The 27,921-nt window shown below is 39.4% G+C and overlaps 1 protein-coding gene across 1 annotated transcript in view; it reads left to right on the top strand.

Annotated features, from left to right (window-relative positions):
* NFKB1 (nuclear factor kappa B subunit 1) overlaps nucleotides 1-27,921 on the top strand; it is a 50,282-nt gene that overhangs the window by 16,526 nt on the left and 5,835 nt on the right. The window contains 12 exon segments of the mRNA XM_035890332.1: nucleotides 5,071-5,111; nucleotides 7,664-7,762; nucleotides 15,056-15,204; nucleotides 16,741-16,904; nucleotides 17,639-17,797; nucleotides 19,811-19,915; nucleotides 21,810-21,901; nucleotides 22,475-22,613; nucleotides 25,033-25,155; nucleotides 26,125-26,214; nucleotides 27,134-27,211; nucleotides 27,214-27,294. Coding sequence (XP_035746225.1) covers nucleotides 5,071-5,111; nucleotides 7,664-7,762; nucleotides 15,056-15,204; nucleotides 16,741-16,904; nucleotides 17,639-17,797; nucleotides 19,811-19,915; nucleotides 21,810-21,901; nucleotides 22,475-22,613; nucleotides 25,033-25,155; nucleotides 26,125-26,214; nucleotides 27,134-27,211; nucleotides 27,214-27,294 — 1,320 coding nt within the window.

Raw genomic sequence — 27,921 nt, 5'->3', positions numbered from 1 at the left:
AGTGGCATCAGGGATGGAGGGAACATTATCCATGGCACGTATTTAGGCGGTGTAAAAGCAGATACGCATCAGTGTGATGTCCACTGTGTAGCAGACAGACAAAGCAATGCTTTAAATTGGAGAGGAAACAGGCAGAGCTCTGAGCAAAGCATTTTATAATTCTGGGTGTTTCCTACTTCCTCCTGAATATACAAAGGCCATCTACAACCACATAACATAGTAGTAATCTGTGTGCCAGTTATAGATGGTTTGGGGAACTAGTTAATGGTTTTGGTTTTTAGGGGCACTGGTCTAACTAGCTGCTGGCATTGAAGTGCTGTTGGGTTATTTTATTGCAGTCAGACTAAACCTGTGAATTTGAAGCAGGGCCATTAGCAGCTGAACAGTATGGCCTGGAGGCTGTTAAAGTTACAGTTTTATGATGTTTTTTTAACCTCCACTGCCCAAACTCTCTGTGATGCTTGCTTTTGAGAAATGAGGATGGTGTAGAGGGAAAAAGAAGGCACTTACAAAAAACTTTATTTTATAATTTTTTTTGAGAGAGAGAGAGTGTTAGGAAGAGATTCAAGGAAGCCTGACTGTCACCAAGAATTAGATGAGTGTTCATTTTCCCTGTCCCATAGCAGTGGCCCTAATCCTCAGAAGTGCAAGCAGACTTGCATACTGCTGCTGGTGTTTTTTCTAGATCTTCTGTGCTTGTATTTTGAAGAGTGAACGGAGGGAAGAGAGAGGTTAAGCAAAGCCTGTGTCCTGCTTGCTATAAACGTCATGTTTTGAACACTGCAGAGTTGGAGATGCTAGAGAGAGTTCCCATGCAGGTGAATCCCTGAGGGGGAAGACATATAAATGCTATGATAGACCTTCAGGGAAGAGTAAGATGCTAGATCTAGAGTCTGAGCTTTTCGCGGCAAGGTACCACTGCCAGGGTGGACACAGTAGGGTTGGTGTTGGATTTAACAGTCAAAACCTAGAGTCTATGAGTGTTTTCATCCATGTCCACAGAGCAAAACAGCACACAATTACAAAGGTGAGATGCCTGTTCTGGGGCACCCACTAACAGAGAGGAGGTGACGGGGGGACTTGACCACAGCTGGTTGCAGGTTAAATTGAATGGCTTCAGCTACTAGGTAAGATGTTAGATAAAGGACCCGACTAGTCCTGTGGTGCTGCCAGGCTTGCCTGGGATATCCCACCAATCTCACAGACCTTTTTTTTTCTTGACTTTGCTGTGATGGGAAGAAGGAACCCAGCGGGAGCCTAAGATGGATGCTTCTTTGGGAAGTGTGTGTGCAGGGTGAGGCCTGTCAAGAGGAAGAAAGAATGTAAGTGGTGGGAGTGTCAAGATGCAGGAGGGCCTCTGACTCAGGCAGGAAGGAAAATGAAGAAATGTAGCAGTTGAAGAAGATGTGGGGAAGTGGGACTGTGACTCAGGCTGGAGGAGAGGCAGTGGGATGCGAGTTGGTCTGTGGCAACTGAGGCGAGAAGACAGAAAAGGAAGCACCGAGGCATACCCAGGATGTGGCAGTCTGCACCAAACCCCCTCCAGGCTGGAGGACTGCGTGTTTTAGTTGCAGTTCTTAGCCCTCCTGACTGCAGCAGTGCCAGGCAAATCGCGAGGAGTGCTCATGTCAAAACTTGGCTCTTGGCAACCATGAGAGTCATCCCTGCATAGAGGCCAGCTCCATGACTGTGTGCTGCTTCAGCCTCTCTGTAGGGCAAAAGTAGAACTTAAGCTATGCATTAAGTAGCGTTCCTTCTTGTGGTTGTTTAACACTTAAAAGGGGGTTGCTCATTAAACAAGAACTTGAAGCAGCCTAGAACGGAGGTGCAAAAAGATCACCACAAACCTTGTCATTATTAGTTCCTCTTACAAGGTGTGCATCTTCAGGTTCCTGCTGTCTGCTTAGACCAGACATGCCTACTAATAGAAATGAAATATTAAAAACTTCCTGTGCAAAACACTAAACATCTTTTCCCCATGGGAAAGGATGAGAGGGAGAAAGAAGAAACCATACATAGCCAATGTTAGGCTGTCTCTCTAAGGTACTTCTGGAAAGTATTCAGTTTAGTGAAGACAGCTGTATGAGACCGTTCACTAAGTAAAATCCTTTTTATAGTCAAAATAACATGCCATTTATGCTTGGAAGTTACTTTGAATATTGCTGTTTTATTTTTAAATAGCATTGCAGATGTAATTAAGTGCCTTTCATTAGAGGGCCTTCTCTGTACTGTTACTTGGATCTGGTTCAGATGCCATACCAGCAAATTATTTAGCCATTGTAAAAAAGAAAATGATTAGTTACAAACCCCAAAGATTAAAATAAGACCTCACAAAACTGTTTTAAATACATTGGTATATGATTCGTATAATCTGGATTAATGAAAACAGGCATCTAATTTGCCTTTGTATGTTTACGCTGCACCTTTTTTGCACTTTCCTAGTATCAGTATGTAAGATATTTTGATTTTTTGTATCAGTATATTTGTATGCTTTTTATAAGCATCTTTCCAAGGGGGCATACGAATCACAGTCCTAAGTTTTCCGTTTTCCTGAGTTTTCACAAGAGCCATGGAAGGTGAAACTATTTCAGCAGTACGAAGAATTCCCCTTGAGCTTTCCAGTATGCCAATATAGTATATATCCCTCTCTTAGGAGTTTGAATTCCGGTATGCTGAGGAAAAATTGGAACCTGGGTCTGCTGCATCCTGGGGGACTGCTGCAGCCACTTAGCTGTTCGATAAAAGAGCGCTTCCTTTTCTGGCTGTTGTTAAGAGAGAGCAGTAGTATTTTGTGCTGATACTATCCCAGTGTATATGCCTTGAAAATGAATTCCTAAGGGGAGAACAGCCAAAGAACAATTACTTGGCAGATCCTGCCCTGGAGGCTTGGTTGAAAGTTGAACTGCATAGTTGTATTTTAGGTGCATTATTTCTGCCAGTGCCCAGAAGATACAAGGCCTCTGGATTGTTAAAGTATAAAATTCTTGATGCCTAAAGCATGAGGAGGGTTAGAGGTCTGTGAACAGAGGTCTTAAATTTAAGTGCTGATATAATGCTTAAACCCAACTCTCCTCATCTTGACTCCATGTTACAGACAAAAACTAAAACATAAAGCCACCAAAACTAAGTATAACTCTACGTCTTTTAAATTTTCTGAAGTCCAAACTGTTTTTCATACTTTCTAATGTAAGATGGTGTGTATATGGTCTTGAGGCAGCTGTTTTGCATGACTTCAAGATTTCAACTGTAGCACTGTGTTTTTCACAGGAAGAATATTGGACTTGGGAAATAAATTATCTTTATATGTGAAATTTTTGTGACTGACATTTGCAATATAACTTTGGCATGAAGCTCAGCAGTTGCTGAGTTAGCTCACGTCAACAGCAAAATACTAATTCCATCTGTTAGCATATTTCTCAAAACTTTCATTTTGGGAGAAGCCTGTTCAATTAAGACCCATGCGACTAAAGCCATGAAGATCTGTTTTGTTAAAGTGAAGTTGTATTGAGGAGCTGAGAAGGATGCGTGTAGTCATACTACGAATTACAAATTAATGAATCCTTTGCCATTTTTAATTATCAGTGAACATTAGGCCTATTGGCAAATTAAAGTTGATGCAAGTATGTAGTTCTGTGCTGAAGCCAAGTACTACCTAGTTGAGGTAGCTGGATGGCATGGTACTTGCAGATGGTGCAGTTGTTTGGTGGCAGATCACACCTGGATGTTGGCAGGGTACCGTATGTTTTATATGCTTGCAGGTTCTGCCACGTAGCTGTGGCTTGTCTGCTTTAGAGGTGTCACATGTCCCAGTAAGCTTGCTTGATTCCTTAGCATTAACATCTTTAATAGAGTATAAGTGATGATACATAATTCTGGCAGAAACATATCTCACTGCAGGGGGGTTGGACTAGATGATCCCTAGGGGTCCCTTCCAACCCAAAACATTCTATGATTCTATAGTTGGCAAAATATTGTGTAGGTATTCACAGTGAAGCTGTCATTTGGGATCTGCTTTTACTACAGTTGAATTTTTAGCATTGAAATCCGAATCTTCTTCTCTGCTTAGCAAGCGGCAGGGAAGAAATCATACCTCTTGGAACTGTTGTTTTCAGACTCGGGAGTGGCTTGCATTTTAAGAGGTATTTCACAGCCATCCACTGAGAGAGCTTTCCTTCTCGACATAAATAATCTAAAAAAATCAGAGTTGGAGCTTAGCTTTGATGGGGCAATGAATTCTTAACTCTCATGGCACTGAATTCTCATTGGATTTAGGGCCTGCTCAAAGGCTATTTAAGTGGGTGAATTTTGAATTAGGTTTATGGTATGAAGTTAGCCATTGTTCGGGGAGTGGTGCAAGACTGAAAGTTGTTTAAGGAAGCCTTCTTTGAAAGACGCAAATAGAATTTTAGTAGAACATAATCCTATGTATTGGCATCATTCTCGAAGAGGCACAGCAGAACAGTGTATTTAAAAGTGTATATGAAATTATTAAAAGAATGTAAATTGTTTAGTCTCCTCAATTCCTTTTTTTTTTTTTTAAAGCAGTTCTGACTGTGTTAGGGCATGTTGAGACAGCTTAAATTCCTCCTATATTCCCATACCTCAGAGCTTCCCATTGGCTGTCTCTAGACTTTCAAAAGCACCTATTCAGTAGGAAGCCCTAGGGCTAAAAGCTTGTGAGTATAGTATTTGGAGCCCAAAGGGTTTAAACACAAAAGTTAACCTTAGCTCAGGAAGACCAGGCTGCTTATCAGTGGCAAGGGGAGGATCCTGTTCTTACTCACCCTTGGGAGTCTTAACTGAGTGATCAGAGTTGCCCATTTAGGCCCTCTGACCTAAAATTAACTTTCTTGAGTTAATCCTTCCTTTCTTACTCCAACTGGTCTTACAGAATGTAAATGACAGACTGCCAAGTGATTAAATTATTAAAATTCAAGTTCTGAAGATGCTGAAGTGCTTTCAAAAATTTTATCTCAAGACATTCAAGAATATCACTTTTACCCCTGTGATTTATATGTCATAGTAATAGAAATACAATTTCTACTAAGACTTTTCTTTCTTTTATGTTAGCAGATGGACCATATCTTCAAATCATAGAACAGCCAAAACAGGTAAGAACACCACTACATTTTAAAAATCTTCAAGGTAGCTATGTCACTATATTCAGCTTTGAATAAAATTACAACTTAAGATGAGAAAAAAAGAATGTTGAAGAGGTTGAATTCTCATAATAAATACGGCACTTAATCACGAGCAGTTTTTCCCTCTCACTTTTGTAGTTTAAATCGTTTCCTGTTTTGTTCTGTTTTCATCTTTATGTCTCTCTGGAAGTGTCATAAGACAAAAAAACCCTGAGGGTTTTAAAAAAAAGTCTTGCTAAGTATAGGCTCTTCATCTGAAAAGTGACTCTTACAGTACCCCATGTATTTTGAAATATGAATGATTAGACCAAACATGGAAGATTTTTAGAATTTGTTTCATGTTTCTTGAAACACATGAAAAAAACCAAAAACATTTCATTCTGTTCTCAAGTTACAGGAACTTTTGACTTGTGCTTTGTCATCATAAAGAAATTCTGTTGTCATTTGAGATTCCTCCCATCACAGTTGGCTGTTTTGAATAACCCAAGAAAAATTAAGATAAATGATTGAATGCAGCTTTCTTTGTGACTGTGTAGCAAACACTCACTTATGCTCCTCTGACAGTATGAAAGTCATTCCAATGCATGGTTTAGATTTCATGCAACTGATGTACAAAGTAATTGCTGGGTGAAGGCCACTCTGAGGTATGCCAGGGTATTTATTGTTCCCCTTTAGCTGGTGGCATCAGCAATTACAACTATTGCTCCTTACGCTATTACAGTATGGAGACCCCTTTCCTGCCTCTCCCAGTCAGCTGCATAAGATCCTACCTTATGGAGCTGTTAAGTAGACAGGGTGACTAAAAGCTGTCCCATCCTCTGCTTGGTCTTCTGCAGAAGCATGCCATGATCCAGTCTTCCTTGTAGGAGGTGGTAGAGAACATTTGTTCCAGCCACACACCGAAGAAATTTCTGTGCTTGGGCATCCCTCCAGGAACAGGAATATTTCATGGTCACAGTTGAAACAGGAGTGTACTGTGAACTCTTGGAAGAATATGCTGCCTCTTCCTTGTTGTTGTAGTTCATCCCAAATCAGGCCATGCCATGTCTTCCTGTGGCAGAGCCTACAGTGTGCAGTGCCTAAGGAGAAACCATTGTTTCCATGCATGACTTCTCAGCAAGCAGCTCCTGTAGTGGAGTACCCATGTGGCAAGCTGGGCAGTGGTTTATAACAGGGCGATGAGGGTGATCCATCAGCAGTGCTGTGCTTGTGGTCATATTTGGACCAGAGAGACAGCTGGGGGGAGTAAGACCATATGTGTGAACACATAGCTAGGATAGCAAGGGCAATAGACAGGGGAGGGCCACACAGATTACTGCTGGATCTGTTGGACTGAAGGCATAGAGATGAACAGAGACTGGGTCATCTCATGCGTTGTGACTGCAGAGGTTGCTTTGCCTTTTGGACAACTTGAGTTCAAGCTCGTCATAGCCGGGCACTTCACTTGCAATACACTTGGTCATTCACTTCACCATAGGAACACAAAGACGTGCTTAAGGGTGAATTAGATTGTCTGGTCAGTATCTGAATAAAAGTCAGATCTTTCCATTTGCCTGGGAAACAAGTTTTTAAACTGAAAAGGCTTTAGTGAGATAGGTATTGAAGGTAATGATTACAGAGTAATTTTTCAATTGTGTTGTTTACTGTCAGCTAATACAGACTTTGAATTCAGACTTGTCTATTATTAGAAGCTGAATGACTCTTGATGAAGGATACAACACTAACTGGTGCTGTTTGGACAGGCACTGGGAGCCCTATAAGTCAAGTAACATTAGAGTTACCAAATACATTCGCTTAAGAGTTGCATCTTTTGTGCCTTATAGATTACCCTGTAAAGTAAAGGGGATGTTATTTCCTACATATAAAAATGGAATAAACGGACAGCTGTACTCTAGAGTAGTTGCTAATATCCTGCAGTTCCCTGAAGTATATTCAGACATCTATGTAGCTGAGATGAAAAGCCAGCCATTCAAAGTCCCCTGAAGCTTTTGTGCTGTTTCTGGACTCCACTTGGAGATGCAGTTCTCACATGCTCTTCCCAGAAGGAAGCAGCAGCATTTCTGTTTCATCCCTGTTCTTTTCTTTATGATGCTTTGGACTTCCTTGATTATTATTGGCTTCAATTCTCTTTACCTAGCAGCAACCATGGGAGAAAGAGTTATCTGCTCTTGCATTCTCTATCTTTTAATTTTTATCTTGTTTGGAGAGTATAAATAGATCTCTGCTACAAAATATCTTCACTTACTGAAAGAAAAATTTCGGATTGCTGCTGTGTGTAAGAGTGAGAATAGAACAGTTTCTCCAGGGCTACAGTTCAGTGGCACTTTGTCAGCCAGCACTCAGACAGAATTTCAGGGATGAACAGTTGTAACTGTTCTGTTGGTAGGCTGATTGGGCAAGTCTTTTTTTGTGTGTCTGTGTGTGCACTCACACATGCATGTGCTATTTTTTAAATTTTTTTATTTTTTTTTTTAGTTTTGTTTCTGAACAGCTTTCAAGTTTCTTTTCCTTTATTTCCACAGAGGGGGTTTCGTTTCCGATACGTATGCGAAGGGCCTTCGCATGGTGGACTTCCTGGTGCTTCTAGTGAAAAGAACAAAAAATCATACCCTCAGGTCAAAGTAAGTACATCAATCATTAATTTTGCAAACTGAATGCAAAGTGCCATATGTATGTGTATAGGACCTTACTGCATATCAACATAAATTTCTGTGAAATTACTCATGAGTGACTGCATTTCCATCCCAACTTTCAAAATGTAACTGATTTTGAAAAGGAAGTTGTCTGCAGATTTGTGGAGTTATTTTGGCACCGTATTTATCTGCCAGCAGTTGAGCAGTAAGCTTTCCTGCACTTACCATCTCACTGCCCTTGTGCAGACTAATGGAGGTCTTCTTTAAGGTGCAGCTTTAGCATAAAGCAAGGTCTGAGCTGCTCAGGTACTCCACTTCTGGCATACTGCAAAGCACGAGTCTGGTCAGTTATTCTACTTCACTCTAAGATGCTATTTACCAAGTTTTCCTTCTTTTTCTGTTCACATTGCTCCTTACTAAATATCTCTAGGATACTATGTTGTTAAGGGCTTAATTCCTGTAAAGTCAATGGAAAACTTCTCATTTTAATAGGAACAGCATTATGTTCAGGTGTTAGCTGAACGTTTTGGGGGGCTTTTTTCCCAGGAAAAAAGTCGAGGCTTTTGATCAAAGAAACATTCTGTGCTAGCACAGTATGAAGTGGTGATTAATCATTCTAGCATTAGAGAAGAACTGTCTTTGATTATGGTTGTTGCAGCAAATTCTTTTTCCGTGGAAGTGGGGAAAAGATACACTGTGTCTTTTTAGTATTTTTTTAATTTAATGAAAGTCTTAGTCTTGGTATTGCTTTACTTCTTTGAACTATTGCACTAGAGATTGTCTCGTGAGGAGCAGGGTTAATGCATTTTAATTCTGGTGTTACCTCTTACTCTCTCCTTTATGGGGAGAGAAGGGGAGGGAAGAGTGGCAAGCAGTCAGCCTCTGTCTTGGTGTGTGCCACTCCTCAGATTTCTCTGCAGTATGTGTGTAGCTCTGCAGTTCTTGAGAAAGGCTGGAGTTTGGAACTGTTGCATCTCCATAATGAATCAGTATGAGCATGACTCAATGGAAAATAATCAACATTGGCTGAGGTAGCCTGGGGTGTTAGTCTTGTGAATTGAGAAGAGGCTGGGAAAGCTGATTTCATGTAGCCTTGCAAAACTCCTGTGAAAAATTACTAGCCCAGGCAAAGGATCTACTTGCTTTTCCCTTTCCTATTGTGATGGTAATGATGAACCAATGAATGAAATTTCACTGGTATGTTCAGACATAAAATAATCTACCTCAATTTAGCCAGATCTTTGGATTCCAATCCAATCTGTATTGATAATAATAATAAATAATAAATGATACTTTATAAAGGTGTGATGAGTTGCACAATAGCATGACAAGGAGATATGCAATAAGGAGTTATACAGGAAATGGAATTTCACCGTGAGTAAACTAGAAAGAAAATGTTCTTTGGCTTTCCATCAAACCTTCTGTTTTCATTGATCATCAGATTTTAATTTCATTTAAAGCTTCCCCCACACACACGTGTGTCCCTTCCCCTCCCTCCCTCTCGTCCTACTGTGTGCATCTGGGGTTTTTCTAGTACAAATCCCCGCATGGCAACACCTGCTGGGAGAGGCTGGCAAGGGAACACAACAAGTAAATTCCTCAAGGCCATTGCTTGTTGGTGCCTGTTCCTGATTCAAGTGGTGCCAGTAAAGACAGAAGTGTTTCACACCTTTTCCTGTAAGTGTCTCCTGTGTTTTGTCAAAGGGTGCTTGCCTTGTCATAAGTGAGGTGAGCACAACTGAAGATCGTTGCTTTTTGTTGCTTTGTGGGTTTTTATTTTGTTTCGGGTTTGTTTGTTTGCTTTTTACTCTTGTGCCAAGGCTATCACCATAAAACCTCTATTAGTTGATCACAGTGCTGTGAAAGGACAGTAGCATGAGCTTTGGCTGTACTGTAAAAGGCGTTTTTTTGACAGATCTTACAGCCTTGGCCATGGTGTGGTCAGTGCAGCTCACATTAGGATCTCTCTTCTGCTTGGCCAGCTCTGCACAGAAAGCTCATGTAATTTACCAGTAGCTACCATGGGATGTCCTGAAAATAGACATCTTTAGTGCACAAAAAAGCACTGCAGTCTCCATACTCTGTTTTTGTAGGATTGAAGGCCAAAAGAAAACGCATTTATCTGATATGACCTCTTGCATAATGTGGACTGTTCAACTTCACCTTTTTTTTCCCCCCCTGTACCTAGTCCCTAACTTGCAGCTGAGCTGGAATGCATCAAGATGTATCTTTCACTTAAAGGCTGGAGTGCTGAAGACTTTGCTATGTCTCTAACAAGATGTTTCGGTAGTTAATTACATATTTAACCACCTCCTGTATAGTATATTAGGAGATGGTGTAGGTCAGGAGTTAGTGTAGCAGTTCGTTACACTTAAGACAAATCTGCACTGGCCAGTCAGGTGGAATTGATTTAAAACCACTTGTTTTAACAGCATAATCATGACAAATGGAGTCTAGATAATAGTCGTATTTTTCTAGCATATAAAAAATGGGATTAATTAGTCTTTATGGTTTATGGAATTACATTCCTTTGTTTAACCCTGTCTTTGCAGCCTAATATCATGTACAAAACACCTTACATTTTCAGAGGATTTTATATAACCTTGCATGTAGTTCTGGAGAGGAGAGAAGTTGTAGATACTGAATATGTTATAATGAAGTTACATTTCATTACAAGTTTCATGATTACAGTAGAAAGCTACCTAAAATTCTTCATTTAAATTTCATTTTCGCCTGCTTAGCGTAAGTAACACAACACTGGAAAATTTGACTATCTAGAACAGTTGAAATCAAAGGTCCTGAGCTGCTTATTCATCTTTAGCTTTTTGTCCAGAGTAAAAAGCAGTTGATAGTATGAGAAGAAAGAATAAAACTCAAATGTCTATTACTGTCACCAACTTACTTCACTATCTAATTTTTTATTCATTATTTGTTTGGTTTTATGTATTTGAAAAACTGTGAGAAAACTTGCGCAGAAAATTTCCACTGGCTGCCTTACACATTTACCATGTGTCCTGATCTTGTGTACTGATGTTAGTGTAAACATGTTGATATTTTACGCTGAAGTACTTGATCCAGTTTTGGGTGTGAAAAGAATTTGCTGAAAATAGCAGTGTGAAGGAAATGTCCTGAATTTTCATCTCCTTGGGGGCAAACCTACATGGGTGGCTGCAAACTCAAGTTGCCTATTCTCTGTGAGCTGGATGTAAATCAGCTCCTGCCCAGAGGCTGAGTAACCCATTGCTCAGGGATGTGCCCAAGCTAATGAGCACCATTTCTCTGCCGATGAGTTTGGACATTGTGCAGTTCAGCTTGGGAACTGAAACTGCACATCAGTTAGGCAGCCTCCTGAACCCAAGTACCCGAGCAGGAGAACTGCCCATCCAGTCATGTCCTGGGGCTATCCTAAATATGTGCCCAAGCTAATGAGCACCATTTCTCTGCCGATGAGTTTGGACATTGTGCAGTTCAGCTTGGGAACTGAAACTGCACATCAGTTAGGCAGCCTCCTGAACCCAAGTACCCGAGCAGGAGAACTGCCCATCCAGTCATGTCCTGGGGCTATACCTCAATGTGGAGATAAGCGTTCTTATTGAAATCGGGGATTTCGGTACATACAGCAAGTTCAGGGGGGACATTTATGGAAAATGAGGAAAGTTATTTTGTTGACAAGCCTTCTTGGTGAAGAAAGGAGCAGCATATTTGCTTTTCCCCCCCTGTGGGAATTAAATTGTAGAGTGATAGATCGCTGCTTATAAGTTAAGAATTCATTTAACAGTTGAATTAAGGAATAAACATGAGGCAAGATTGAGCAGATCTTTTGTTATAAATCTTCACCCTTCTTAAAAACCTGTACCAAACCAAATTTATCCGAAGCCAAATTCAGTGAGATTTGTCCTTTTTACTGCTACAGTTAATTTGGCTGAATATGGGGCACTGAGTCCCTTTAGTTGGGCTCCTAAAGCAGAGCACCTAACTCTGTATTTTTGGTATGAGAGTAACCTTACATTCAGAGGACACCGTTGGTTTAAGTTGCTTTACATTGCTTATTCTTAGACCTCTAAGTAACTATTCAGTTGCCTAAACGATTCTTACCACATCTGAATATTTTTGTCTTAAACTAGCAACTGAAAAAAGAAATGATGCTGCTCTGTGAAAACACACTGTTTATAAAGAGTGAGCAATGCCTCATCTGTGGAATTTTTTGTATGCACATGTTGAGGACAGCAGTAGCCACACACTGAAACTTAGGCAGGATCTGGGTTACAGTTGCTATAACAAAGTCATTAGAAAGAGAAACAGGCACTTTGGTAGTTGCCAGCTCTGTAGGTTTGACATGGTCTTTTCCGTCATTTGCTTTCTGTTGTTGACCAGTTGGTTTCACTTCTTGCTTGTAAGAGTAACTGGAAAAAACATCTTTGAAGTAGGAAAACGTTCTTATAAAGTTTTTGTAAAGTTTCAGAAACTAAAAAATTGGCTGGGGTCTGGATTGCAGAAGGATGTGAAATAACTGAAAAAACTTTCAACTCTTGTTTTGAAACTGACTCAATTTCAAGTTCACAGGGTCCTTTTAATCTCTCAGACAAATCTCTCAAACAAACAGATAAATGTGAGCCGGCAGCATTTTAGCTTTATCAGATTAGATCAATTGAATGCTGCTTCAGTACAGGATGTAATCAAGTATTACAGCTATGCTCTTCCCAGGAACTCCTTATTTTCTTTTTTCTCCCCTATCTTTAATTTGAAGTTCAGTAGCTGTTTTTTGAGATCACAGCTCCGATTTTGGGCAGTACAGCACCCACGTGCTATCTCCCTCTCACGTTGAGTATATGTTTTTGTGTCAACACCATAGTCCTTAGGTTTCTATAGATATTCAGTATTGTAATACACCGTCTACCTTTTAATGCCTTTGCCAGTGTTTCTTAAGTTCTTACATAAAAGGTGATAGTTATTTGTATATGAGTGCGAGAATGAATCTTAAGTTATTCTGAAATTGTGGCATCAATGATTCAAAGACTAAAAAATTATTTCAGACTTAATTTATCATATACAAGGATATTTAACCACTGAGGCTGTTTTGCTGGGCACCAAGGTAACTTGGATGTCTCAGAATCAAGTGGGAAAGTCTGTCTATAAGAAATACAGGTAGGAAACAGTTCAGGGACATTCTGTAGCCTTTGCAGCATGGGACATCAGACTGGATGACAAAAATAGTCCTTTCTTGCCTTATGACCTACATAAGGTATTACGTTTTAAAAACTCTCTTGTTTTTCCCCCGAGAGAGACTACAAAGATCATGCTGAGCTGAGTAACAGGGGGAGATTGCAATCTGGTTACCGCTGCAGTTGTATGTTCTGCTTTCAGAGGCTGGAAAGTCCTTGACGTGCAGCAGTCCTACCTACAGTTTCACTGTGGTTTCTACAGCTGATGAAGGATTTTCTTGAACTTTTCTGATGTATAACTAGAACATGCAAGTTACTCATAATGAATATAATGCTATAGATGTGCTGGAAATGTATAGCAGGGAAAGGCTTGTTTAGTGAGGGATAAAATGACAATAATTTTTAAAAAGCCCCCCGCTTGAAAAGTTAATTGTAGTAGTGGTGGTGACATGTAGCACCATTTTTATTTTCAGGTGATTTTGTGAAAGTTACGTAGGGATCTCTGCATTTTCTTACTGCTGGTAAATGGTGGAAATGGTGAAGCAGTGGTTATTCTGCATCTCTGTATTGTTTCAGTCCAGGAGGGATTACAGTTTGGAAACAGGAGGAAGCATGAGTACCCCACGTTTTGCGTTTTAGAAACTGCTGCTTGTAACATGCACATTAATACGGTATTTCACAGTTAACTAGCAGGCAGTGAGTAATGAGAGGACTTTTGCACACCTGTTCCTCCTGGAACAGCTTTTTCACGGTTGGAATTTTTTCTGCTTTGAGCAGTAAATAGGAAGACGGGGAGGGCAAGTGTTTTACAGATGCAGAGTGTTTCAGCTGTGATGGAATGGGTTCAAGAGAGGGGTTAACTGGAGTGAAGGAAGCTAGCAGGACTTAGTAATGTGGTGAAATCCTGGCAATCCCTGGTTATCAGCATTTTATCAACGGTGTAACCTTAAGTATTCAGTTCATCACTGATTCATCACTTTAATGTTTATCGTGATCCTTTAATACCTTGCTTGATTAGATCTATAAGCTGCTGTAATACAAAGAACTTTGCTGAAGGCAAATTAGAAGAAAAATTAGAGGAGGAGAGAAAGAAACTTCAACCTCGATAAAAGGGTTAATTAAGTGAACTGGAAGGGAAGGTAATGTTTGCTTTTTTAAAAGTGGGATAATTTTATGTTCAGCATCATTTTAAAGTGGTGCGTAACCAGTAATTGAAGAGTATTACTTGTAAGGAAAGAAAATAAAGTTCTGAATAAATAGATGTGAAACAAATAATTTATCGATACAGTATGTTATTAGTAATTTCAGGTTTGTTTTTGAGGCATTACTTGGCATCACAATTCTAAAAGCTATTAAAAATGTATGGTGATTAGAAACTGCAACAGGGAAAAAAAGCTTTGTAGTCCTCCAGAGCTGGCTATACTAAGGCACCCAGTTTATCGTAGTTCCAATCCGGCAAAATCTTAGCTGGGGATTTAGCATATATCCTCATGTACGCTTAAGGGAAATATTTACTGGACTGGGTAATGTGTGTTGATGTATCATATTGAACTAAAAAAATACCTATGAACATAAAATTAATTCACTTTAAAATCTCTACCTGAAGAGTCATTGTAATGAGGTTAAAAAGTTTTAAAACAATTGTAATATTTAAAAAGAATTTTTTAAGTGTTTTCAAATTGGGCAAAATAATGCAGGTTTTTTTGTTAAATATGTACATTTTCTGTATGCTTCTTGACATGTAACAGTATTTATTGTGAATTCACTGTACTAATGTACTAATTTAAATTTAAGGAGAGCAATGTGGAGTAACTGGCCAGAATGTAAAACTGACATTCATGGTTTGGGAAACAGAACGTTGCTTTCCTTATTCTTATTTCTTAATTTTTTTAGCCACTACTCCTGCCATTTGTATGTCAAGTTTAATTACAGAAAAAGTGTTGGCTTTTCTTTGTGACAAACTGGTGCAGTTAGTTTGTCATTTGTATTTCATGAGAAAATGCATACACATTTCTCCTATGTAAGCTTGACTGTACTTAGCTGACAGAAAATACTCGCCTGGAATCATTACTTGCTCCATTAATAAAACCCAAACAACCCCATGTTTCTTTATTTACAGATCTGCAATTACGTTGGACCTGCAAAAGTAATCGTCCAGTTAGTTACTAATGGGAAATATGTCCACTTACATGCTCACAGCTTGGTGGGTAAATTTTGTGAAGATGGAGTATGCACGGTTAATGCAGGACCTAAAGATATGGTTGTAGGGTAAGTCTGTCAACTCATTTGTAAAGCTGGACTGAGGGAGTATAAATGCTGTTAGAAGCAGTACAAACATACTGCTAAGAGGCAGCTAAGTGGAGCACTAGTCTTCCCCCTCTGATCTGTTTTGTTTGTACCTTAAATAGAAAAAAAAAAAGTGGGGTTTCTGTTTACCTTTGTAGAATTTGCCCTAAGCAAGCTAAATAGGCTTAAGCACGTAATTTTCACTTGGAATTTGTAGAGTTTCAGTCTCTTGGTTTGCAGTCCAAATTTGTATTGTAAGCCCGTTCTTTAAAATGTAGGTACTTTTGGTCAAAGAGAAGGGACTGTAAAATTACTGAAGAAAAGCTACTGTTACCATTTTGATCGATATTTTACTTTTGCTGAAATCTGCCAATTGGAATATTCTGAAGAGAAAAGCGTTAAGAAAATAGGGTTAGTAAATTTCAAATTAGTTCAAGACACGTATAAACATGAAAATATTAAATGAGTCAAACTTTTTAAGTTTAAAGCAGTAAGGCTATAGTGAAATTGTAGTTGGTCTGTTCTTGTTTAATTTGAAAGAATAATTGTTTATATCAGTAAATGGAGTGAGGCTCCTGTCTACGTTTTCAGGCTTAGATCAGGTTTCATGCTGGCTGTGAGTTTTAGTTCTGTGATCTCAAGAATGTCTTTGTTGGTGAAGAAGATGAAGTTTAAAAAGCTGAGAAGGTTGGGAGAGAGAGATTCTTTTAAACTGTAACTTTTGATGTCCAAGCCCAGTGCACTAACTCTACCAAGCAGAACAATTTAAATAGCTTTATTTGAAATGCTCCTTTTCATCTTGAAAAGTTTGGCTCATTTCCTAACCTGTCTTGTTTTTCATCAGATGTTTAGAAACAGCTTTCCTATCCTCAATTGACCCACATGAAAATTGAGTTATTGTCTTGTTTTCGTACTTCCAGATATAATTGATTTTTAAATGTGCCAGGAGATTTTTACAAAAGCAGATTTTGTATTATGGAAGTTTTTAGTCAAATAGATACCTGAGGTGTCTTGCTGAATGTCCAAAACCTTGCTTAAAACATTTCCTTTGGAAAATGTTGTGCTCTTGTTAGCTGCTTGGCTTGCTCTCCAAACCATTTTGAATGGATGGAGCTTATTCTGAGCAGTTGCTCTGCATAACAGCCATATAGGATGACATACTAATGTTATTGCCAAGACAGAGCAAACAAAGTGTGACAATCAAATTTCAAATGTTTTGTAAGTAGCTTCTACAGTGCAAGTCTGAAACCTAATAGATTACTGCTTACGGCACGGGAAAATCCCGTGCACCCATACGATTGCTGCCATACGGTGGTGCACGTTTTATGTGTTTTGTAAGCTTGGCTGAATTTTTCGTGCTGGCAAATTTGCCCTCAAGAATTAATAGTGCTTGAGTAAACCTACAGAGTCTTCCCATCAACTTCAGTTGTGTAGCTGCCTCTGGTAAGAGAGAGACTGCCTGCTGCAGGTTTAGCATAAAGCATTAAGAAAATACTTCCCTTGTTAAAAATTCGGCAGGTTTGCAAATCTTGGAATACTTCATGTCACAAAGAAGAAAGTGTTTGAAACTCTGGAAACACGCATGATCGATGCTTGCAAAAAAGGATACAACCCGGGACTCCTGGTGCATCCTGAACTTGGCTATCTGCAGGCAGAAGGATGTGGAGACAGACAGCTAACTGGTATGTAGAAATGATGGCCCGGTTTTAATAGGTGTTTTACTAAAAACAGGTTTAGCTTCTGAAAACACAGGTTCTTGGTCAGAAAAAGGCCTTGGGTAGGAAAACAGCTTGTGGCTGTGTGCTTTAAGAGGTGGTGTGTTGTTACCATGTTGTAAGAAATCTGAAAGAAAGTCTTTGCTGTCAACACACGCATGAGAATGGAGCGACATCCTTCCATAGCTGCCTGTACCCACCTCTGCACCTATATTTCATTGATAATAGATATATAGATAAATAGAGTCATTTTGCATTATTGCTGCAAGACATGATATCCTTAAGTAACTTGGGGACCTTCTTTTGAGATTACCTGTTTCATTCAGCTGCATTTCACCCATATCCCTGTAAAACCTGTGGTCCATGTTGCTTTCAGGCACTGTATAGAGGCATTGAAATGTCTTAGCGGTGGCCTTTGTCCTTTTCACAACCTTTATAAATTGAGAGCAGAAAATAGTAATTTTCTGTATTTCTCTTAGTTACATACCTTATCTTAAATAAAATCTGATGCACAAACTACAAGATGAATGCAGTATATTGTGACTAGCTGCTCCGCTCTGATTAAAAAGAGAGAAGCCAATGGATACTAAATGAAAAGGGAAACTTTTCCTTGATATTGGTGCCTTTTGATAGTAATTTTTGAAAAATGCTATCTCTGTTTTATTATTGTGTTAATTCATCTGTCTACTTACTGATTCTAGAACGAGAAAGAGAAATTATTCGTCAGGCAGCAGTACAGCAGACTAAAGAAATGGATCTCAGTGTGGTGCGTCTTATGTTTACAGCCTTTCTCCCTGACAGTAATGGTAGTTTCACACGGAAACTTGATCCTGTTATATCAGATGCAATATATGACAGCAGTAAGTATATTTGGCTTTAATTACTTTTCTAATAAGGGGCAAGCTTTTGTACATACAAAAATGATATGTAGATATTGCCATACATAGACCCAGCTAGCCCTGCTGCTTGCCTGTTATTTGATCAGTAACAAGTAAGTAGCCCATAGATAATTGGCCCCATATCTGTCCAAGTACACATGGTATCATTCTGGTTTTTAATAGATGGTGATGTAAGCCATAAAGGAAGATTTTATTTTGCTGTTGGCATGTTTAATCCTGCCATTTTGATTATGAGGATTTTGTAAATTCTTGTTATATTCATAAGAAGTGCTTGAATTTTGCAAAGTTTCCAGTTGCTTTCTACCACAAAGCCTTGTCATGCAAGATATGAGGAAAAAAATTACTTTGCTTCAGTCTTGTTGAGAATATGACACCTTTCAGTTTTGCTGGCCATCTGCTAGTCCTTTTTTTGTGAGTTTAACGCAACCAGAGTTCTCAATCCATTTCCTTCAGACCTGTCAGTATTTTTTATACTTCTGTTTCATCCCTCTACTTGTCTTTTTTCTAACTGAATCTTTTTCACTTCATGTTTTCCCTTGTGCTTTTGGCTTCTACTTACTCATCTTACCTGAACCCTTTCTGCTGCCTGAGTTTTCCCCCCTTAGCTGTGGATTACCATGTTTCTCATAGTCATTCTGTCATGACTCAGACCATTTTTTTTTCTTTGTGCAACAGTCATGTCTATATCATCACTTTTTAAGGACAAAGTCTAGAAGAAAAAGTATTAAATGCAACTGTTCTAATATAGTCTGCTGCTTGCTATTAATTGGGGAAATGTAGTGATGTAGCACAGCCATTTTGCGTATATTCACTGAGTGAAAAAAACTTGATGTCAGCTGTTCTTACGGCACACATGACCTGTGTTTTCTGAATGAGAAAACACAGACTTTTCATGTGGAGGCTGAGGTGATTTACCAAGCAATGTCTTTAAGGAATCTTGATTTTCATAAGAAACAATTACAGATTCCATTTGTTTTCATTACTCTGTCTCACACCTGCGTAACAATAGAGAGTATTTTTAAAGCAAAGAGGAGGAGGAGGGCAAAGCATCAACAGAGGTAGAGCATGTATCAAGCGATACATATAAAACAAAGTCATCCTATCCCTTGGAATCTGACCATCAAAATCTTGACTCCAACTAAGGAGATGAATAGAGGGGAAATTTTGTATGCACATTTCTGCTGTTTTAAGTGGCTACATAGATGTCAGTTACTAGTTTCTGAGCTCTCAAGGTGAATTCTTGGTTGTTAGTTCCAAAAGTTATTTCTTGGGTTTTAGTTCCAAAAGATATTTCTCGGGTTTTGTTTTTCTCTAATACCTAATGCCTCATTGGCACCGTTCAAGCCTCTTCCACAGAACAGACACAGCTTGTGGTAGCATAACTGTCTATCACAGCTGCTTTTACTTATCAGATGATAGTTCTGTATTGAAGACCGATAGGTATCCATTGATGCCTCTACTAGATCCATGGAGGTGGACTTTTTGATCACAGTTGTTGTTGGCTAAGGACTGTCAATGCTTTCAAGTAAGCCACAGTATAGAGCAAAGCATTGCATACTGCATGCAAATAGTGAGATACTGGGAACAGCTCTCAAGAGTGTCACGCTGTCAAGGAAGCAGGGAAGAAAAAAATTCTGTTCTCTTGTAATGTGCTCTTGTCATAAAGTTGGTACTAGTGCAGAGTGCTTGATGCAATTCACTGCTGTGCTACTTTACTAGTGCATCAATTGTGCTGGCATGGCCAGGGCCTTATTTTATAGTTCACAGTTCAGTCAAAGCTGAGAGAATACAAGATTATGCCTTTCAGATGAAAAACTGTTGATTTATTCATGTTTAAAAAAACATAGATAAATTTAGGTAGGTTGTAGTGGAGGCTTGTCTTTCTACTGCATTTGTGTCTGCTGTGTTTGGGTTTTTTTGAAATCTAAAACTGATATGAAAGTAAGCGGTTTTTTTAATCTTTCCTTTCAATAGAAGCTCCCAACGCCTCCAACTTAAAAATTGTAAGAATGGACAGAACAGCAGGGTGTGTAACAGGAGGGGAAGAGATTTACCTCCTCTGTGACAAGGTTCAGAAAGGTAAGCATCCCGACTATTGTAAGGCACACCGGGGTGTTCATCTGGAGTACCCATGAAGCCTGCTGTGCTGCGTTAGTATTCTCCTGCTCTGATAGCGCAGCAGGATTAGTAAGCACTCAGCCTTTCTGGAAGTCAGGCCAGCAGTCCAGAAAATGAGTAAATCAAAATAGTCTGTTGCAAGGCAAATTCAGTTTGTGTTGCCTCTGCAGAGACCATGTAATCATCTTTGTTCTTCTCAAATTTCTGCCCTTGCCCATATTCTGGGCTTTTTGTGGGTGGTGGGTCCTGGGTGCTGTTTGACTCCATTTACCAACACCTGCTCTGAATTATTCTGAAGTTTCTGATTTATTATTAAGTTCCTAATTATAAAGAGTAAATATGAGCATTCTTTGCTAACCACCGATGGGAACTGAATGTGTTCAGCAGTGCTGCTAGTAACTTCATTTTTATGTATATGCTAATGATAAGAGATACTCGGTGTAAATAGATACTTCTCTCAGACTCGTTTTGGTACGTTCTGCTCATGGCTTTGAATGTGCCAGGATTGGGCAGTGTGGATTTGAATGCTTTGGTTTTGAATAGGAAGATAATGGTTAATGTGGTTGGTTGTAGTATTGGGATGAACTAAAAAGAAAAAAATGGGAGTGAGGGAAATCCTTTGCATTTTTCAGCTGTAAGTAATACCTGGGACTCCCTGGTGTAGACTGCATGGTGGAGCGGGTACCCTGTTCTCACCTGTTTGGAATCAGTCCCTGCACGTGTCTATAAAATCATGCTGACATTTTCTGTTAATACAGGCTGTCCTTTTCCACCTCTCTTTATTGCAAATGTTATTCTACCACTTAGGAAAGAAGAGGGCTTTGGGGGCTTTTAGGGACTTTGAAAAAACTTTTCCGTCAGTAGTGTATATATCCTCTGCTATCAGAAGGGCTGAGATGAAACATAACTCTTGTGTGCTAAATAAATAAATAAATGTCTGACTCAGTGGAAGCCCTGAGGTGGGGTTTCCCCTTGGCCGGATCGGGGTTTCCCCTGACCTCATTGCTCTCAGAAATCTCCTGCCTGAAGGAACTTGAGCATGCAGGACAGCAGGACTGGAAGTGGTGGTTCACAGTCTTGAGACTAGCAGGTGGTGGATCAGAGGAAGCAGTCTGTCTGCTCCAAAAGTCTGTCCTGCGTCAGTCACCCTAAGAGAGAATCGGCTTTTTCTATTTTTTTCTCACCAGGAGAGCTGGGGAAGGAACATGTTAGTGTGATATTTCCTAGCTTCTCCAAACAATATAAATAAATAAATACAAAGAGAATGAAAGAAAATTTGTTTAGAGGAGCAGAAGCCAAATCTCATGTTTCTGGCCCGTGCTGTGTTTGGGGGTGAGGGATCACTGCTGACATGCCGCTTGCTCACACCCTTGCCGCCTCTCTGAGCTGCAGCTCCAAAGTGGCACTCTGCCAGCAGCAAGCGGAACTCGAACCCTGGCACTTCAGGTTTTGCTACAGTTTTTTGAACTGAAACTGTTAGAGGAGAGAGAGTGGTTTCTACGTTTCACACTTCAAGTTCTCCCCTCCCTACATGTTTGTTCCAAATAAAGCTCCTCTGGAATGTTTTATAGCCCTAGAATAGGAAGAGGTAGTGAACCTAGTTCTCCTTTTACTGCTCAGTAAATAGAGAGCAACTTCAGTGAAGTCATTAGAATTAGGCTGATCTAAAACTGATGTAAAAAATGGGTTATTTATGATGATTTAATAAAATGGATAAAGAGAATTCATGTATTATTCATGTAATATTATCATCCAGCCAAAACATAACCATGTTGATTTTTATCTGAAATAAATTTTGCCAAAGGTTAAACAAATGCACAAACATCCTGAAGAGTGTTTTTTTCACTCTTCGCAGATGATATCCAAATACGTTTCTATGAAGAGGATGAGAATGGAGGTATGTGGGAAGGCTTTGGAGACTTTTCTCCTACAGATGTACATAGACAGGTAAGAAACAGAGCATTTGTCATTTGTTAATGATTTTTCTCATCTCTGTAAACTAGGATTATATTACAATTAGTAAATTAGGTGAAAGCATCTGTATCCCCTACTAACCTCTTCTTTTGTTGTTAACTTCTTAATAATAATACAATCTTAACTGTTCTTTAAAGACTTGCATTAGGTAATTAGGCAGGTTACGAATACAGTGCAAGGGAATTGGGAGACGGACCCATTGCTTTAACGTGGACCAGTGTAAATTGGGATAGGGTATGTAAAAAGCTCTCAGAGGTCCTGTGAACACACTGAGAAAGCCACAGAATAGATGCTGAATGATGAGTGGACAAACAATGCAGTACTAACATATGTGTTGTGGTGATACTTCGCATGGCAGTTCTGCCTTTCACAAAAGGCTTTAGGACTCCAACTCAAAAGTGCAACTGAAAATTAAAATGGAAGTCTATTATTGTAGCAGATTTTGCTAAGAATTTTTGCCTCCCAAGCTGTGAACCAGCTCCTACAAAATAATAGAAATTGTAAAAGCAAAGTTGTCAAAGTTGCTTATCATTGTTTCCTTCACAGTTTGCTATTGTGTTCAAAACACCCAAGTATCGAGATGTCAATATCACAAAGCCAGCATCTGTATTTGTACAACTGCGTAGGAAATCTGATCTAGAAACAAGCGAACCAAAGCCTTTTCTCTACTATCCGGAAATCAAAGGTAATTCATTAAACCAGTTTTATATATTGGAAACAGAAACTGCAGGGTCCTTAGGAATGTTTTTAATAAGATAGGACTTCTTGGAAGAGATTTTTTTTTTTGTAGTGGTTATTTTTAGAAAATAGGGTATTTGCCTTCTTGTTTTGTGCAGAGCTAATATGGAAAGTGGTAGCTCTGTAATGCGTTTGTCATTTTTTTGTTGGACTGTTAAATCCATGAGCTTTTTCCTAGTGAGGCTTACTCCCTGCATGTTTCCTAAATGCCCGCATGCCTGTCCATACAGTAGATGGCACTCTCTTCCTCTGAGTTTCTGCAAAATAATATCTGAGGACATTTTACTGTCAGTACTTTCAGATGAAACCTTAAACTGGTTGGTATCTGGTGGAAAAAGTACGTATTTTGCAGTTCTCTCCTTTTACCATCATGCCTCACCATATCACTGACGTTTTTGAATTTTCCAATTGCCTATACTAGTTAAATAAGCCCAAGACAGTTCTTGTGAGAGCAGGGAAAGTGCTGTTTCAGTCTCTTGTGTTAAAATGTTAGTTGTTTAGCAGAAGTAGAAAATAGTTGGCATCAGACCTGCTTCCTAAGTTGTTAGTGAAAAGAAGTTTAACTAGCAGATCTATAACCTTTAAAGTCTACATTTGAGATGTTTGTCGGGAATGGCAGCAGCAATCATGGTTTTTAAATATCAATAATGTTCATGATATGGAAATGCCTTGAGGCCCAAGTCAGAACTGGTGTTTCATTGTACTAAGACAATAATCTTTCTGCATAACAGTTTGCCTGCCTGCAGGTTACACTATTAAGTCCTAATCTTGCATGTTTTCAGCACCTAGCTTAGAGCTGCATTAAAATCAATACCTTGTCAAACTCTAAAATACCTGTGCGTCAGGGGCAATGAACTAAGGACAGCTGAGGAGAGAGGGGTGGTGGTTGATGTCCAAGTGAACCTACTTTATGCCTATTATAATAAAGCAGCAGAAAGCATGCGTTCACAAAAAAATTCCAGAGTTGCTAGAGGATTTTGTATTGGTAACAATTTTGGGAATCTCTTGCACATGTTTTATGGAAAGTGAAATGTAGACCCGCACAGCAAAGTTGCCAAATTTGAAGCAAACCTCTTTTGTGTGCCTCTTAATGAAGTAAAATTAATGTTATGTGCATTTTTGGATCCCCTACACAACCTAATCATGAAATTACCATTTAGGGACTGTGTTTTTGCCTTGTTGCAAGTGTTCACACAAACTTAGATATGTGTATGTGGATTTTTTGTTTGTTTCTCTGACTAGATTGCTCTCTAGAGTTTTCTCTCCTCATCAGTGTGAGTATGCCTGGTGCATGCATACATACTTACAGATCATGTATGCCTGGAAATAATGCGCTTGTATTTTTCCGTATATGGTTTCATGCATTCAGCTGTCTCATCTGATGCACTGACTGATGTGCCTGTGCATGAAATTTCTTTTTGTCATGTGGCTGTTGGAAACTACTAGATCATTTAATTAAGGAAGGGTATTTTGTTCTTTCCTCAACAGTTCTACTGGATTTTAACCCCTGTAATGTTTGTGTCCCTATTTTTGTAGCTCTGGTCATGATATTTTCACTTTCCCTAGTCACTGGGATACTTCTTTTAAATCTTTGTGTTTTGCTTTCCAGGGGGGCTAAGTATTATACTTATACCATAAAATACTTAGGCTTTTTTTCTACTGCTGCTCAGCATGGTTTGACAGTATTACGTCCTGCCTGAAAATAAGCTATCTTTATTCTGGTGGGTTTTCTGATACTTTAGATGAATCATTTCAAGCAAACATTGTTTTCACCATTTTTTGCCATCCTTACCCTTAAACGAAAGTTCAAAGGGCACTGCAGGTACTCTGCACTGTTGGAGATCAAAGAGCCGTGCGATTTGCTGACCCTTTGATCCAGGTCCATTCCTGAAGTAGATTTGCTTAGTAGAAGAGCCTGTGCTTATATTCCCCAAAGGCAAATTTTCTTGAACAAGTTTGTGGTTCAGTGTGCTTGTGCTGGTTTATGACTTGGCTTAGACATAGAAGAATTTTAGGACCACTGATTTCCAGGGCTCTAAGTACACGAGATGCTTTTGAAGGAAACTCTGAGCCCCCTAAGATATCTCTGCACATTTCCCTCCCAGTCTGATCACAAGGCACCTGATGTATCTGAAGAGACCAGGGGTGCCCGAGCGATACTGCTGCTCTGGCTGGGTACTTGGTGCTAGCTCGATTCTCACAGGAATTCTCATGCAAAGTTGTTCTGTTGTTTGGAGCCAGAAGAGAGTTGACTCTTCTACGGCACTCTACATTTTCCTTTATAAACTAGCAAACTTTAGTAATGTTTTCTGTGCGTGGCCACCAGTAAGAGTCACTCCTTATCCTATCTATTCCTTCTAACCCAGATAAAGAAGAAGTGCAAAGGAAACGACAGAAACTCATGCCAAATTTCTCTGATGGCTATGGTGGAGGCAACGGCGCGGGAGGCGGTGGCATGTATGGAGGGGGAGGTGGCGGTGCTGGCTCTGGTAAGGCAGCAGTTTTGGACAGAGAGGGGAAGGGGGTCTATTTTGAGAGCAGGACAGAGGTTTATACTGATTTTTAAAATGTGATGAGGATTTAATCTCCTAAGTAGATAAGATCTGACTCTCCTGTCTTTGTACCAGCATTACTCATTTCAGTCCAACGTCTCCTTGTTTTCAAAATATTTCTTTGGCTCTGTTGGCCTTCCTACTTGAATGTAAGGCTCATGGTGACTGGTTTTTTTTTTCCCCCTCTTCCTTGAAGCTTTAAGTCACAGATAATATGTTTCTACTTGAGGGAGTCTGAGTTAGGAATCCATCATACCTTAGCTTTGTTGCTTCCTAGGGCCTCAAAAGTGCTAAAATTCATGAGAAAGCTCAGATAAGTACCATCTTGGATGCTTAAAAATAAATCAGTTCTTAATTATTTCTGGGACCAGGAGTGGAATTTGGCAAACTAACCCTGCTAGTTCAAAGAACTATTAAAAAATTTGAGGTGCTATTTAGTAAATTTTCTGCTGTGCTCTTATCTTTTGAAGCCAGAGCATACCTGAGATGCAGGATCATAAGACCCTTGCTTTTGTTTCTTGCAGCAGGGCATTAAAAACCTGTAGATGAGCAAATGCCATCTGCAACCCTTTTTTTAGAGCAGGGGACAGAGCACCAGTTTTCAAATTGTTATCTGCATTGCTAACAGCACATCTGTAACATAACACCAGAATACAAATCTGTTGTAGTCACAGAGATTCAAAAGCGTAGAGGTAGCTTGTGAGGTCTTAGTTGAGTTTCAGATGAAGTGTACTAGTGATAATACATTTGGTGTGGCCTTATGGATGTTGGGATAGAGAGTGTCACTAGCCAACCGTCTAGAATTTTTTTGGATTTTTGAAAGGATGGGGAAGAGTTCACCTTCAGTCTGTTTTCATTGTTTTAGGGTGAAATTCTACTAATTCTTCATCTCTTTCCTTTCTTTAGGGTTCAGTTATCCTTCATATGGATACTCTGCTTTTGGAGGGATGCATTTCCACCCTGGCACAACAAAATCCAATGCTGGAATGAAACACGGTAACAGTAAAAAATGTCATTCTTGCAACAGTTGAATTGAGTTTGACCATCTTTATCTCCTTCTACAGTATGAACTGAAGTGTCGTGCAGGTCTAGCTAAGCGTGCTGGGGAGGACTATTTTTTTTCCCTGGAATCAGCCTCTTTTCTAGACCCTCTGGCAGCATAGGGGTTTGTGTAGATTATACTGCCCTGCTTTTCTTTAATTCTCTCCAAGTCTATCTTAAAAGCTGGGTGCACAAAGCTTTTTACTGCTGAGTCCTGAGAAGCAGTCACCAAAACCCCTTTATGTGCTTCAATATTCAGTGTATGCTTTGAGCAGCAGCCCTTTCACTTTCTTGAACGGGCTGAATACAGGTGACCCAAGAACTAGACCAGACAAAAGGTATCATCTTTTGTTACCACAGTGTGGTACTACGCAGTAGCCCAGAGAAATAACATAAAAGTCAGTGGAGAAGATTAAGTTAATAATAAGGGCATTCTTGGCTTTCTGAAATAGGGAAGTCATTTCAAATCTACATGTGAATACTCTAGTTGTTTCCAAAGTCTCAGGGATGAATTTGCTGTCAGAAAAACAAAAGTAAATCTCAGTAATTCTGCTAGATTTCCTGGGAATACTTCAGACTTGCATTCTTGTACCATAAAAAGAGAAGTATATCTGTTGTTATCCATAAAAGTTTATCTTTAAAGCAGAGGCTGTCAAAAACATACCATTGCTTTAGAGCAAGTTACATTGCTATGTCTGTCCATGTGCGTTGGCATCTGGAGTGTTACAATTCATGAGTGTATAATGGTAACACCTATGTCAAAGTAAATTTTTATATTGAGTTCTTTAGGGTTTGGTTATGGCTAGCTGAGCTTCATCACTTGCATAAAAAAGCAACAGTATTGGACACTAATGATACCAATTTTTGTTTGAAGGACTATCAAATAGCAGAGCTGAACAAGATGGGAAGAGCTCTGATAAACAAAGTGAGAAATGGGACATGAAACATGATGTAACTCTGGTGATAATGAGGCGAAGGAGGAGAATGCTGCTTCCTGTAAAACTGAAGTAAATGAAACAGATTGCAGGTGGCAGGGTAAGTGAACAAATAAAGGTATTTAGGGTAGATCAAACTGCCATATGGGCAAAGCTGGTGTTAAAGGCCTGGTAACTCCATAAACATCTGCTTGCTGTTTTCAAAATAGATAATGCCCCCTGGAGGAGGGATTCCATTCCCCCAGATCTAAGGTGCCTCCCCATACATAGTTCTGTAGATAATCTTCCACCTTTGTACTGCCACTGGGCAACTGAACTTCTCCTTGTCATGCGAGAAGAGATAGCTTAGCCTGCTGGGCACATTTAACACCGCTTTATAATAAACCTGTGTGAGGAACACTGCAAGCAGTGAAGGTACATGAAATACAATTCAGCAGTTGACTTGGCTTTTGATATTTGATAGGCTTTAATGGATGAGTAAATGGATGTTGGCATCATCTTTCAGTAGTTCTTCCCTGCAATTCTACTATTAAATTGCATGCAAAGTAGTGTGAAAGGTTTGAATTTAAAATGTAAATGTATCTGTTCCCATGTGACAAATACCTAGTAAAAATAACATTGTAGGGTAGCAAAGTTCTTACACCATCAAAGTGGTGAACAAAAGGGGAGGAAGGTAAAAGTAGTCAGTAGAAATGGTTTGGCAGTAGAGTTGTAAAATATATGAAGA

Source organism: Egretta garzetta, unplaced genomic scaffold (assembly GCF_000687185.1).
Source record: "Egretta garzetta isolate BGI_Z169 unplaced genomic scaffold, ASM68718v1 scaffold72, whole genome shotgun sequence".
In the NCBI taxonomy this organism is placed as follows: domain Eukaryota; kingdom Metazoa; phylum Chordata; class Aves; order Pelecaniformes; family Ardeidae; genus Egretta; species Egretta garzetta.
Note: the sequence above shows the minus strand (reverse complement) of the source record. Positions and strands in the feature narration are given on the sequence as shown.